This window comes from Oncorhynchus gorbuscha, linkage group LG16, assembly GCF_021184085.1.
Source record: "Oncorhynchus gorbuscha isolate QuinsamMale2020 ecotype Even-year linkage group LG16, OgorEven_v1.0, whole genome shotgun sequence".
NCBI lineage: Eukaryota > Metazoa > Chordata > Actinopteri > Salmoniformes > Salmonidae > Oncorhynchus > Oncorhynchus gorbuscha.
This window is the reverse complement of record NC_060188.1, coordinates 26,029,686-26,042,425: the sequence shown is the minus strand read 5'-3', so window position 1 is coordinate 26,042,425 and position 12,740 is coordinate 26,029,686. Positions and strand designations below refer to the sequence as shown.

Sequence of the window (12,740 nt, the reverse complement as noted above, 5' to 3'; positions counted from 1 at the left end):
AAAGGATGTTGTTCGTTGGTGCCCTTTTTCAGTCTTTTCCATAATAGAGGAGCATCCTCATCTCCTGGTAGTGGCTCAGACAGCCAATTTACAATAAATATACATTAAAAAAAATAAGAAAACAGTCAAACTATCAACACAAATAAACACTTTACATTCCAGTAAAATGTACAATGTAGCAACCGGTGAATGGCAACATCAAACATAAAACCTGTGGTGAGGAAGCTGACCACAACATGGCAACAGGCCTGGCATAGTACACCAGCACAGCCATCTTCTGACTGTACTTAAGCAGTAGTTTATGGATTTAACTCTATTTACCCCAGGCTGTTATGGAAAATAATTAACTGTTCATATAACATGAAATGGAGACAACTTTCATTAAGCAATCATCCACAGCTGCTAAGTCATCTTTTGGTTGTTGGGTATAAAGTAGGCTGCCCACACAACATGCAAGTTGTTCTGTTTCCCATGGAATTTTGCACCATTAAATACTGGGCAATATATGCATGCTTTGAATACGGCTTGGACAGTAGGTCAAATGTAGGAGGTTTGTAGGTCCCCAGGTTCTTCTCAGATTGCCCCATCTTGAAGTCACATCTTGGCCTGAGCCTTCAGAAGGCCAGATACCTGCACAGTCCCGTTTAATAGTTCCATTATGAGTCATACTTGTTTGGGCCAACATTCTTTTTATACAAATTTGAATTTCAATGTTTTTATTGTTTGACAAAATTAAACCAAATATCAAAATAGTATTAGTCTTCAATGGATCCTTGCGTCATTCGTTTGTTGCATGATGTGATTTGACAGCATTATTCATTCAGGTAATGACAGAGTCCAACTGAGGAACAGCCAGACAAATTAAAAATGAGGGTGGAGTTGGGGGTGAATCCATTTGAATAGAGTCCATGATTGAGCTACTGTATAAGTACTAGGATCCTCCAATTAACCAAACTGGAAGAAAAAATTTCCTGGTCCGGATGCTACAAAACAAAAAAGTGTATATTATTCAACAGAATCTGAAATAGGCTGAATTGTGAATTTATTATATGTCAAATCATTTTTAAAAAGTACTGTTTCCTACAGATGTTTGTATACATACATTGATTAGCTTCAAAACTATAGCCCTGGCCACCTCCACCACCAAAGAATGCCTTGAAAATGTTGTTGGCGTCAAAATCTGCTGGGGACAGAAACACATTATGAGGATCAACATCACAGCTAAGGGAATCAGCCAGTACAATCTCAGCACAAATTAACAATACTAACCATGTAAAATTAACATGATAAACACCCATTTACAGCTCTGAAATACAAATGGCTGAACCCAGTTGATGTTTAAATCAAGTAATAGTAATTTAGTCCCTGTTAAAGCTGAAATAGGAGGGGGGGAGGCACCACATTTCACCCCAGCACCTTTGTTATCGTTGACGAAACAGCACAGAGGAGCAGCCAGCGTTGTAGTGAAACTTTTTTGTTGTTGCATTCTAGCAGTTTCAGCCCCTTCCCCCCGGCTGATCTCCAGCCCTCACCTCCCATGTTGCCCGTGTCGTCCTCCAGATCGTGACCACTGTCGTAGCGGGATTTCTTCTTGGGGTCAGACAACACGGTGAACGCCTCGCCCACCTCCTTAAACTTCTTCTCCTCTTCCTTCTGAATCTCAGCACTGGCCGAGCTGTGACGGTCTGAGAGAGAGAGACAGACAAACCAGGGCCGTCAGTCAGGGGAAAAGTTCAATGTTTTATTTCCCCTTTGCATAGAAATACATCTCCTGACACGTATTTTGTTATATTAGTAAAATAGACTGGATAGTTGAACTGAGCTCTCTTAGCTACCTGGATGGTGCATGAGGGCCCGTTTACGGTAAGCTTTCTTGATCTCGTCCTCTGTGGCGTTCTTGTCCACACCTAGCACCTTGTAGTAATCTTTTCGCTTGCTCTTCTTCAGCTCCAACTGTGCATTCTTCAGGAGGTGCTTGTGTTCTAAGGAAAGGAGTTAAGAGTGAGACGACAAAAATAGTATTAATAACCAAGAGCAGTTAGAGCACCGTAACAGCAGGAGGAGCTATACAGTAATTCCACCCCTTAGAGACAGACACCTGAGACACTGCGTCATAACAGGGTGTGGGGGGGAAAAACAGGAGTGTGAAGCAACAGGACCCAGACAGAGAGGTAGCGTGGTGACTGGGATGGAGAGAGGGGTGGTTGAGTCACACCAATGAGACAGACATACCTTTTGTTTTCTCTGTCTGGTAGACCTTCTCATAATCCCTCACAGCCTCATCGTACTCCTCCTTGTCCATGTAACTGAACACACAGATGTATAGAAACAAGCTTGAGGGATCATAACCATATCCAATTAATATCCATATTCTTGCTTGCTCTCTAATAATAAGAACTACGGACACATTGCTAGGAAACTAAGGTAGATTGACGTACCACTGTGCTCTCCGTAAATAGGCCTTGATGTAGGTCTCATCCAGCTTAACTGCCTTTGTGCAGTCTTCAATGGCCTGGTCTATTTTTTTCAGCTTGGGGAAAAAAAAGAGGGGAAAAAAGGAAATAAAAGAGAGTAAGGGGACTGGGGAATGTGCAAAAAAGCACAAGACAAAAAAAGGAGATGCTGGCCTAGTTCTAGATAAGAGAAAATGAAGCAAAGTGCAGAGCACTGCTAAAAATACACACAGTAATTTGGGAAAACACTAAACGGAATCAGGCAACAACAATAAAAATGCACAAATTTATAGGGACCTAAATGTATCAAATATCAGCTGCCTGGCTGAAAAGGCAAAACAACCAGTGTAATATAAAATAGCAATACCTCCTTTGCAAGCCAACAGAGAGCCTTTTAATGAAGACTAAAAACTAATAATAGGCTGAAGTGAACTGGGGACCAAAATGGCAGAAACACCATGGCTGCATAAGACAAACATGGTATGGCAGATGAGAGGGGTTCTCCTCCTGGTGCTGTGTGTTTGAGCCTCACCTTAGATCCCACAGTGCCCCTGTTACAGAAGAGCTTAGCATTGGTTTTGATGTTGTTGGGGTCTATAGTCAGGGCCTCAGAGTACAGCTCGTAGGCCACATCATAGTTCCCATCCTTGAAGGCCTGGTTCCCATCTTCCTTCTTGGCTTTGAGTGCTTTGGCATTCTGGGTGGAAAAGAGAGAGCACTTAGCAACCTCTGCAAACTTAATGTGTCAGCAAGCCAGTAGTGGAGACTAGAGGTCGACCGATTATGATTTTTCAACGCCAATACCGATTATTGGATACCCCACAAAAAAATGCCGATACCGTTTTTTTGTAATAATGACAATTACAACAATACTGAATGAACACTTAATACATCAATAAAATCAATTTAGCCTCAAATAAAATGAAACATGTTCAATTTGGTTTAAATAATGCAAAATCAAAGTGTTGGAGAAGAAAGTAAAAGTGCAATATGTGCTATGTAAGAAAGCTAACATTTAAGTTCCTTGGTCAGAACATATATACATGAAAGCTGGTGGTTCCTTTTAACATGAGTCTTCAATATTCCCAGGTAAGAAGTTTTAAGTTGTAGTTATTCTAGGAATTATAGGACTATTTCCCTCATTGCCATTTGTATTTCATTAACCTTTGACTATTGGATGTTCTTATTGGCACTTAAATATTGCCAGTGTAACAGTATAGCTTCCGTCCCTCTCCTCGCTCCTCCTTGGGCTCGAACCAGGAACACAACGACAACAGCCACCAACGAAGCAGCGCTACCCATGCAGAGCAAGGTGACAACTACTAGAAGGAGCAGAGCGAGTGACATTTGAAACGCTATTAGCGCACGCTAACTAGCTAGCCATTTCACTTTGGTTACACCAGCCTCATCTCGGGAGTTGATAGGCTTGAAGTCATAAACAGCGCAATGCTTGACGCACAACGAAGAGATGCTGGCAAAACGCACTAAAGTGCTGTTTGAATGAATGTATACGCTGCTGCGTCTGCCTACCACCACTCAGTCAGATACTTGTATGCTCAGTCAGATTATATGCAACGCAGGACACGCTAGATAATATCTAGTAATATCAACCATGTGTAGTTAACTAGTGATTATGATTGATTGTTTTTTATAAGATAAGTTTAATGCTAGCAAGCAACTTACCTTGGCTTACTGCATTCACGTAACAGGCAGTCTCCTTGTGGAGTGCAGCGACTAGTTAACTGTAAGATTGAAAGATTGGATCCCCCCGAGCTGACAAGGTGAAAAATCTGCCTTTCTGCCCCTGAACGAGACAGTTAACCCACCTTTCCTAGGCCGTCAATGAAAATAAGAATGTGTTCTTAACTGACTTGCCTTGGTAAATAAAAGGTATACAATTTTTAAATATTTTTATTTATTTAAATCGGCGCCAAATATACCGATTTCCGATTGTTATGAAAACTTAAAAATCGGCCCCAATTAAAATCAGCCATTCCTATTAAATTGGTCGACCTCTAGTGGAGACAGAATTGGTTAAAGTGCTCTGTGGCTACCTCTTACAAAAAGGTAAGGATGGAGGCAATTAGTCCACATTAGCATAATTATTAGGCAGGTTAGTTGAGCCTAATTGCAGGGCTAGAGTCCTGGTGGCAGGTGGATGGAGAACTCACTCTGCAGGCCAGGCGAGCCTTCTCATGGTCAGGGGCCATGCGCAAGGCCTGGACAAAGAACTGGACAGCCTTGTCAATACAGTCCTCATAGTACAGACAGAGACCACGGACGTACAGGGCATCGCCATTAGTAGCATCCATCCGCAGGATATCACTGAGGACGACAAAGAAACAAGTCTTACATGACAACACATATTTCCAATGGTGTGCATCAGCTACGGAAATTGCCTTTATTTAATGGTTTTCAACAATGTCTTGTTTACCTGGCTACCGACTGGGCCTCTGGGTAACGCCCAAGCATGGCCAGACACTCTGCTTTCAGCACCTTGAACCGATGGCAGGCTGAGGCCGACTCCAAGGCACGGTCCATGCAGAACACAACCTGCATAGTCCAGAGAGAGAGAAACATGGTCCTATCAAATCTAGCACCAATCTGCCCATTCCCCCAAATAAGGATAACAATCTGCTTGATAAAAGACAACATGCAGCCAAGAGCCTACCATCCGGAAGTCATGCTTTTCAAATCCTATTTCAGCCATCTTTTCATACTCCAGGACGGAATCTGCATTCTTTACCTGAAAATAGATCCAAACTTGAAGAAATCAAACTTATGCTTTTATATAAAGGCAGCCACTACACGGCATGATATGTTTCCCTCAATCTAAGCAAAACTCATGGAATATCTGTCACAGTTAAAGGATTTCAACTACTGTAGAGCAATTAGCTCTTTACAATGCAATGCTGTTAGGACCTAGTCTGCCAGACAGACTGTCCGACCCACCTCCTGCTGTGCCTGGCTGTTGTCAGGCTCCAGTTCTAGAACCCTGTGGAAACAGCGGCTGGCTGCCATAGCGTTGCCCAGGGACAAGTGGCACTTCCCCTCCCGTAGATGACCCTGTGGGAAAGTTGACTCACAGTTAACAGGCAGGAACACTGACACAGGCAGGGAGGAGACACACCCACAAACCATGACTCAGATCTTTCCATTACCTTACCGTTGTACTCATCCAACTGCCAAACGTTTTATGAGATGAGACAAACCGAAAAAGTCTGACTAACTTGTCTGCCTAGGAGCTAGCTGGGTATTCAAGGCCTGCTACGCCTGGTGGCGGACCCTACCTTCATGAAAGTGTCGTCGAGCCGCACTGCCTGCTGGGAGTCCTCCAGCGCCTCTCTGTGCCGGCTCAGCATCATCAGCGTGGCCGCCCGGTTTCCATAGTAACTGGCATTCTTAGGACACATGTCTGTCGAGAACACATTGGAAAAATAAAATCACTCACCGTCATTAACAAGAATAGATGATCCTCTCCCCCACAGAAAACAAGGATGTTACCCCTCTATAAAGAGGATATTCTTTGCAGTTGATATCACTGATGGAATTCTTACCTATGGCCTTGGTGTAGTAGTTGAATGCTTCAGAGTAATCCTTCTTGATGTAGTAGGCATTACCTTGCTCCTTGAAGCTCTCTGCTTCCCTGGATGACAGGAAATGAAAGACAGAAAGAGCTGGACAATGAGGCCATTTGTTGACATTACCCAAGAGAGAGTTCTGAGTAAAACTGCATAATGACAGGATGTAGGGACGGGCATGACTAATCGGGTACTCAAACTGACATCAAAACTCCATCTTTAACCAGAGATCACTTTTTTTCTTCCAAATACTGTAAAACAATCTTATCAATTTCATCTTGAAGACAACATTAATTTGCTTTGACGCTAGTGTTCGATTTGTGGGACACACACACGCACAAAGGAAAAAGAATCACAGTTCTGCTCCCTAAATTCGCTATCCCCTCCGTGTCTCACTCAATTGCATTCGGACCTCTCCCTCTACACATGTGTTTTGGAATAATTGCATAACTTTCCACTTAGGCTACTTTGTGGTTGTCACAAGTTACCACAGCCCAAATGGTCTGTATTGTAAAAATTCATAAATAAAATTAGCTATTTGGTCTTAATTTAAGGTTAGGCATACCGTGAACAGAATGGCCTTTTCCCATTTATTCTCACTTTTGGTTAATGGAAAATGAACTCCAAAATATTGCTATTTTTAAAACAATCCTTAGAAAGTTGTTGCAATTTCTTTTTAATCCACCAGAAAAGACAGAACAAATATGGTTAAACTGAAATATACTAATAGATAATTTAAAAAAAATCAAAACCTGTTTTTTTATGTATAATTTCTTGTTAATTCTATCATAAATAGGAGTGGTGTTGTCACACATGCAGCTAGCAAAAATAATGGAATGTCTGCTAAACCCAAGACTACAACCAACTAATTGCAGCCTTACCGCAAAAACAGAAGAGCGAAGTAGAAGGGGGAAAATTAAGGTACGTGTCTTTTGGCCCAAGATTGCAAGAGGGAAAGATTTGATGTACCGATTCCATGGCAAAAACTGATAAACAAAACAGCATTGGATTCAAAACTTAAAATTATAAAAGTGTATTGCAACCAATACACACATACATATAGGGGTTACAACCATCCCAGCTGTGCAGATTTAGCTTCGAAGATAGTCATTAGATCATTTGTTTTGGTACTGTCCACATGTAGATTGTTTTTGGTCACATTTCAGGAATGGCTGAAGAATTGCAACATTTACCCAGAGCTAACTCTGCAAATAGCACTACTGGGTGATTTAAAAAGGCAGTCAAACGATCAATAATACTTTGAGCAAACTTTTAAATTTTAATTATATTCTGTAGAACAGAATAGAAAGGTTCAGAACTTCTGGGAAACATTACAGCTGAAAAATATATGGCAAATACAAGAAAAAGGGGATGGTCTTCAGAGATAGATGGGAATGGTTGAGGGTAGCTGAAGGATGTGGTAATTTATTTTTATTTTTTAAAGATAATACTAAAATAGAATGTGTCCGTAAAATGTGCACTGCTCAAAAAAGTAAAGGGAACACTTAAACAACACAAGGTAACTCCAAGTCAATCACACTTCTGTGAAATCAAACTGTCCACTTAGGAAGCAACACTGTTTGACAATACATTTCACATGCTGTTGTGCAAATGGAATAGACAACAGGTGGAAATTATAGGCAATTAGCAAGACACCCCCAATAAAGGAGTGGTTCTGCAGGTGGTGACCATAGACCACTTCTCAGTTCCTATATTTCCTGGCTGATGTTTTGATCGCTTTTGAATGCTGGCGGTGCTTTTACTCTAGTGGTAGCATGAGACGGAGTCTACAACCCACACAAGTGGCTCAGATAGTGCAGCTCATCCAGGATGGCACATCAATGCGAGCTGTGGCAAGAAGGTTTGCTGTGTCTGTCAGCGTAGTGTCCAGAGCATGGAGGCGCTACCAGGAGACAGGCCAGTACATCAGCAGATGTGGAGGAGGCCGTAGGAGGGCAACAACCCAGCAGCAGGACCGCTACCTCTGCCTTTGTGCAAGGAGGAGCACTGCCAGAGCCCTGCAAAATGACCTCCAGCAGGCCACAAATGTGCATATGTCTGCTCAAACGGCCAGAAATAGACTCCATGAGGGTGCTATGAGGGCCCGACGTCCACAGGTGTGGGTTGTGCTTACAGCCCAACACCGTGCAGGACGTTTGGCATTTGCCAGAGAACACAAAGATTGGCAAATTCGCCACTGGTGCACTGTGCTCTTCACAGATGAAAGCAGGTTCACACTGTGACAGACGTGACAGAGTCTGGAGACGCCGTGGAGAACGTTCTGCTGCCTGCAACATCCTCCAGCATAACCGGTTTGGCGGTGGGTCAGTCATGGTGTGAGGTGGCATTTCTTTGGGGGGGCCACACAGACCTCCATGTGCTCGCCAGAGGTAGCCTGATTGCCATTAGGTACTGAGATGAGATCCTCAGACCCCTTGTGAGACCATATGCTGGTGCAGTTGGCCCTGGGACATCATGTCTCGCTCCATCCACCAACGCCACGTTGCACCACAGACTGTCCAGGAGTTGGCAGATGCTTTAGTCTAGGTCTGGGAGGAGATCCCTCAGGAGACCATCCGCCATCTCATCAGGAGCATGCCCAGGCATTGTAGGGAGGTCATACAGGCATGTGGAGGCCACACACACTACTGAGCCTCATTTTGGCTTGTTTTAAGGACATTACATCAAAGTTGGATCAGCCTGTAGCGTGGTTTTCCACTTTAATTTTGAGTGTGACTCCAAATCCAGACCTCCATTGATAATTTGTGTGAATTTGTTGTCAGGACATTCAACTATGTAAAGAAAAAAAAGAATTTAATAAGAATATTTCATTCCTTCAGATCTAGGATGTGTTATTTTAGTGTTCCCTTTATTTTTTTGAGCAGTGTATATAGTATGTGTAAGCTGGAAGTAGAAGCCTAACGCCTCAAACACCGATAGCCTCATTGTGCTAAATAGTATGCAGCATCCTCTGGAACAGAAGTTCAACGTTCACCTTCTGCTACCATTTCTGTCAAGTAGTCTGCACATACAGTTTGACGCATACGTTAGATAAATCCAACGTATGCACCAACGTATGCACCACACCGAATGCACTGCAACAACCTCTGCAATGCAATGCTGCAAGGCAAACGCAGCTTTTCACTGGAAATTAATGCAATTCTGGTGTACCAAAATTCAACAACACTGTCGGTGTGTTGTTATCCATTAGTTTACTCCAATTAGGGGAGGTAGGGTTAGGAGAAAATAATAAAGTAAAATATAGTTTAAAAAATATATGGGGCATTGGAAATGATGCAGACAATTACATTGATAGTTACAATCTATATGCAATTTTAAAGCTAACTGACTCCCTAAAAAAAATACGGTGGTTAAGGGTTAGGTTTAAAATCTGATTTTCTAGAGCAAAATTGTGGAAACTGGTAGGGTTTAACTTTGTGGCAACTACCGTTAGTGTTGACCTTACTTTGCAATTAGAAGTCGATAGACATTTTCAGTGTAGAACCTGCCAAAACATTAGTTTGAGTAACACAAAGAACATTATTATTATTTTTTAAATCAGAATCATTACACCTACTCACCAAAAAGATGCCCTGGCCAAAATACATCCACATGTTTAATGTAGAATAGTTCATCCATTTAGAAAATTCCAAGGAACAGGCATAATAAACTAAAAGTACACATATTTTGTTTTGTAACCATTAATACTTTTTTTCAACTAGCCAAATTGAGCCCTGTTTCAAATTGTCACTGAGAACAACAGGTCCAGACGTGAGATGCAAATCACTTTGCATTATTCTGTTCCATTTTTATATTACATCTTGTTTTTTTTACTATAAAATAGGTGTCGACTGTGATAAGGGCTCGGGAAATAATAGCGGCTTGTCTTCTAAATTAAACACAACAAGGCTATGACATTGCACAGCCATAGGCTTCTACATGCAAGTGCCACACAGCTGAGGTTACTACCTTTTTGAAGATTGGGTTCCATGATATAATATAACCAGTTGGTATTACAGATTCAATAAATAAATCATAAATGCCACTTTATTTTATTGACTGAATAATAAATGATCAAATTTAGCAGTTAGGATTAGTGTACTCAAACAAATATAATGTAAGTACTCGGTCAAAAAAAGGTCAAATTCCCATCCCTAACAGGTCATACTGTATCATCCAGAGACAAAAATAGACCAAGTAAATGTGAAAAAGGACTTTGAGGAAAACCTCTAGGTGCATTTGTGAGTAATCAACAACTTCATCCCAGCCTGTGTCGCAGACTGAAAGGAGGTAGGATATTACATGATACTGCATATTATACATAACTGCTGACAAGCAAAACACACAGACAAGAGACAATACTAGGATGAAAGGTCTTCTTTAAATGATAATTCACTCTGGTTGTAGACCAGGGCTAATCTAGGTCTATGATAGACCAGTAGTGTTCAGGAAGCAATCTGATATTTTACTGTTTCCAAACATGTATGCTGGAAGAGTTAACCTTGGTGTGCAGGTGGGAGAGGGGGTAAGGAGCTGTGAAAATCATCTAAACATAGAAAGAGCCATACCAGCAGGCAGTGAGGGGTCTCAGCCAATGGAAATAGAGGTAGTGGCCACAGCTCACAAACAGAGCAGCTATCTGAGCTCAGTGGGAAATACAGGGACAGATCACCAGGGAGCACATGGCAAGACAAGCCAGGAAGAGGGCAACTGCCATTTTCTTTGAATCTTTATGTATTTAACTAAGAACAAAAAAGTTAAGAACAAATTCGTATTTACAAGAGTGGCAGATTTTTACCTTGTCAGCTCAGGGATTCGAACCAGTGAACCTTAGTGTTGGGACAGTAACCAAACCACTAGGCTACCTGCCGCCCCAACATCTTCACCATGCTTCACTTCAAATCACAATCAGGGCAAGAAAGCTGACAATGAAGCAAAACTGAAAATAAAGGCAATTTTCCAAGACAATGCCTTTCCATTGTTAATGTTCTTGAGGAAACAGGACGGTTACCCCTATATCACCTGATCATAACACATTGGCTGGCTGGTTGTTGAACTTGTGGCCCCCACTGTTGCCAAGAGGAAAGTTGAGAGAATTACTAGTGGTAGGAATATATTAGCTAGGCCCAGCGTCATTAATATACGGATCTGGCCATGCTGACAACCTCGGATACAATCACAGTAAAAATACAATTTAAAAAATGGATCACCCTTCAGGCATACCAAGAAGACCATGTCAGTCTATAGTATGTTACCTCATGCAAAGCCTAACTTATAGCTGTCTCGTTCAGGTCATCAAGACCTGAGAATGTTCTGGAAGAACGTCACTCAGCGAGGACAATCAGTGGGCAGAGTGGGGCAAGATTTGGGGGACTTTTCTGGATCGTGCGTGGGTACATAGCAATACTAACAGTTATGTTAGCTAGCTAAGTAAATAATTAGCTTAACACATTTGGTTAAAAACAATATATAAAACAAAAACATTAACCATAGGCTTTGCGACCATCATGGCTAACGGCTACTTAGCTAACATTAGTTAGCCAACTAGCTAGTACAATAGCAAGCTAACGTTAGCTAGCCATAACAACACACGACGGTACAAACTGTGACTAACTTTCTTGGTTGGGTAACATTAACACAACAGATAGTCAACTTTATTTGTTGGTATGGATTTTTCAAAAAGAGAAATGGCTAACCGGTTAGCAAGGCCTAATTCCCGTGTGACACAAAGCAAAAGCAAACCAACACTAGCCAGACCAAGATTATAATAACATGACAATGGCACGAGAACACTCAAATCTAAAGTGTAACATTTGTTGTACATTTTCCCGCAACGTACCTCTCCAATTCCTCGTCGCTTAGTATTTCCATTTCAGGATCCATGGTCACATCGCAGTCATCAACCGTCGCCATTTTGCTGGGACTGAGAAGGGGAGGGGGTGATTGACAACTAGACAAGACGATCACTGAAAGTTAGTCCTGTATTTTTAACTGAAACCTGGCAGTCCCAAAACCTTTTAGGTCCACCAGCATCTACTAAGCTAACATATTTAATTGTTTAAGATGGTCATACCAAGGATCATTTAGATATTTGATTTGGAATTTTAGGACCAATTTATGTATCAAAAATAACATCTTGAATTTGGCCTTACTGCTATTAGCCCATAGAAACATTGGATAACAGATTTATACATGTAAAAACATAGGCCAAAATGACGTTTTGAATTGTCTACCCTTAATATATAAGAAAGATCAGGCAACTTTTTATTCATTTTTTTACACACATATTTAACCCTTTTTTTTAGACACTAAACTACTTCCATATATACTGCCATTAATTGTTTTAACTGGTACCGGGCTACCTTCAGGCGAGTGTTTGTGCCTCTTACGTCCTAAATCAAAACAACCGACACGTATGAGTTCGTGAGAGACTCACCTTCATCATATCAGTGTGTAGGCCAAACACTTCGGAAGCTACAGACAGAAAGTGGCAGATAGGCCGTAAAGTCTCACTTTAAAATGGGTTTTCCCCCAATAGTTTTTGTCCCACCTGGAGTTGCCATTGGCAAGAAAGCAGAAACAGGCCCCCAGCCAGGGTAAAACAATGCATGATCGGACAGGCTATTTTGTCGGTAAAGCTAGAGTAACATTGAACTAGCTCGCTCTATTAAAATAGAACATGTTAATGTCTTCCATCCTCTGCAGC

The 12,740-nt window shown here is 41.6% G+C and overlaps 1 protein-coding gene across 2 annotated transcripts; it reads right to left on the bottom strand.

The window, feature by feature from the left end:
• Positions 1 to 699: 699 nt before the first annotated feature.
• Positions 700 to 12,739, bottom strand: LOC123999470 (dnaJ homolog subfamily C member 7-like). Of its 2 annotated transcripts, none has more exons than XM_046305306.1 (15): positions 12,471 to 12,739; positions 11,874 to 11,957; positions 6,011 to 6,099; positions 5,744 to 5,868; positions 5,406 to 5,519; positions 5,125 to 5,199; positions 4,888 to 5,006; positions 4,625 to 4,778; positions 2,986 to 3,150; positions 2,439 to 2,530; positions 2,233 to 2,306; positions 1,836 to 1,982; positions 1,533 to 1,685; positions 1,103 to 1,183; positions 700 to 983 (listed from the first exon to the last, which is right to left on the bottom strand). In XM_046305306.1, the coding sequence occupies exons 2-15, from the start codon at positions 11,945 to 11,947 to the stop codon at positions 946 to 948; spliced, it is 1,500 nt and encodes a 499-aa protein (XP_046161262.1). In that variant the 5' UTR covers positions 11,948 to 11,957; positions 12,471 to 12,739; the 3' UTR covers positions 700 to 945. The 2 variants fall into 2 exon arrangements, with proteins under 2 accessions (XP_046161262.1, XP_046161263.1); XM_046305307.1 differs by having other exon boundaries at positions 1,103 to 1,180; positions 12,471 to 12,737.
• Position 12,740: the final 1 nt, after the last annotated feature.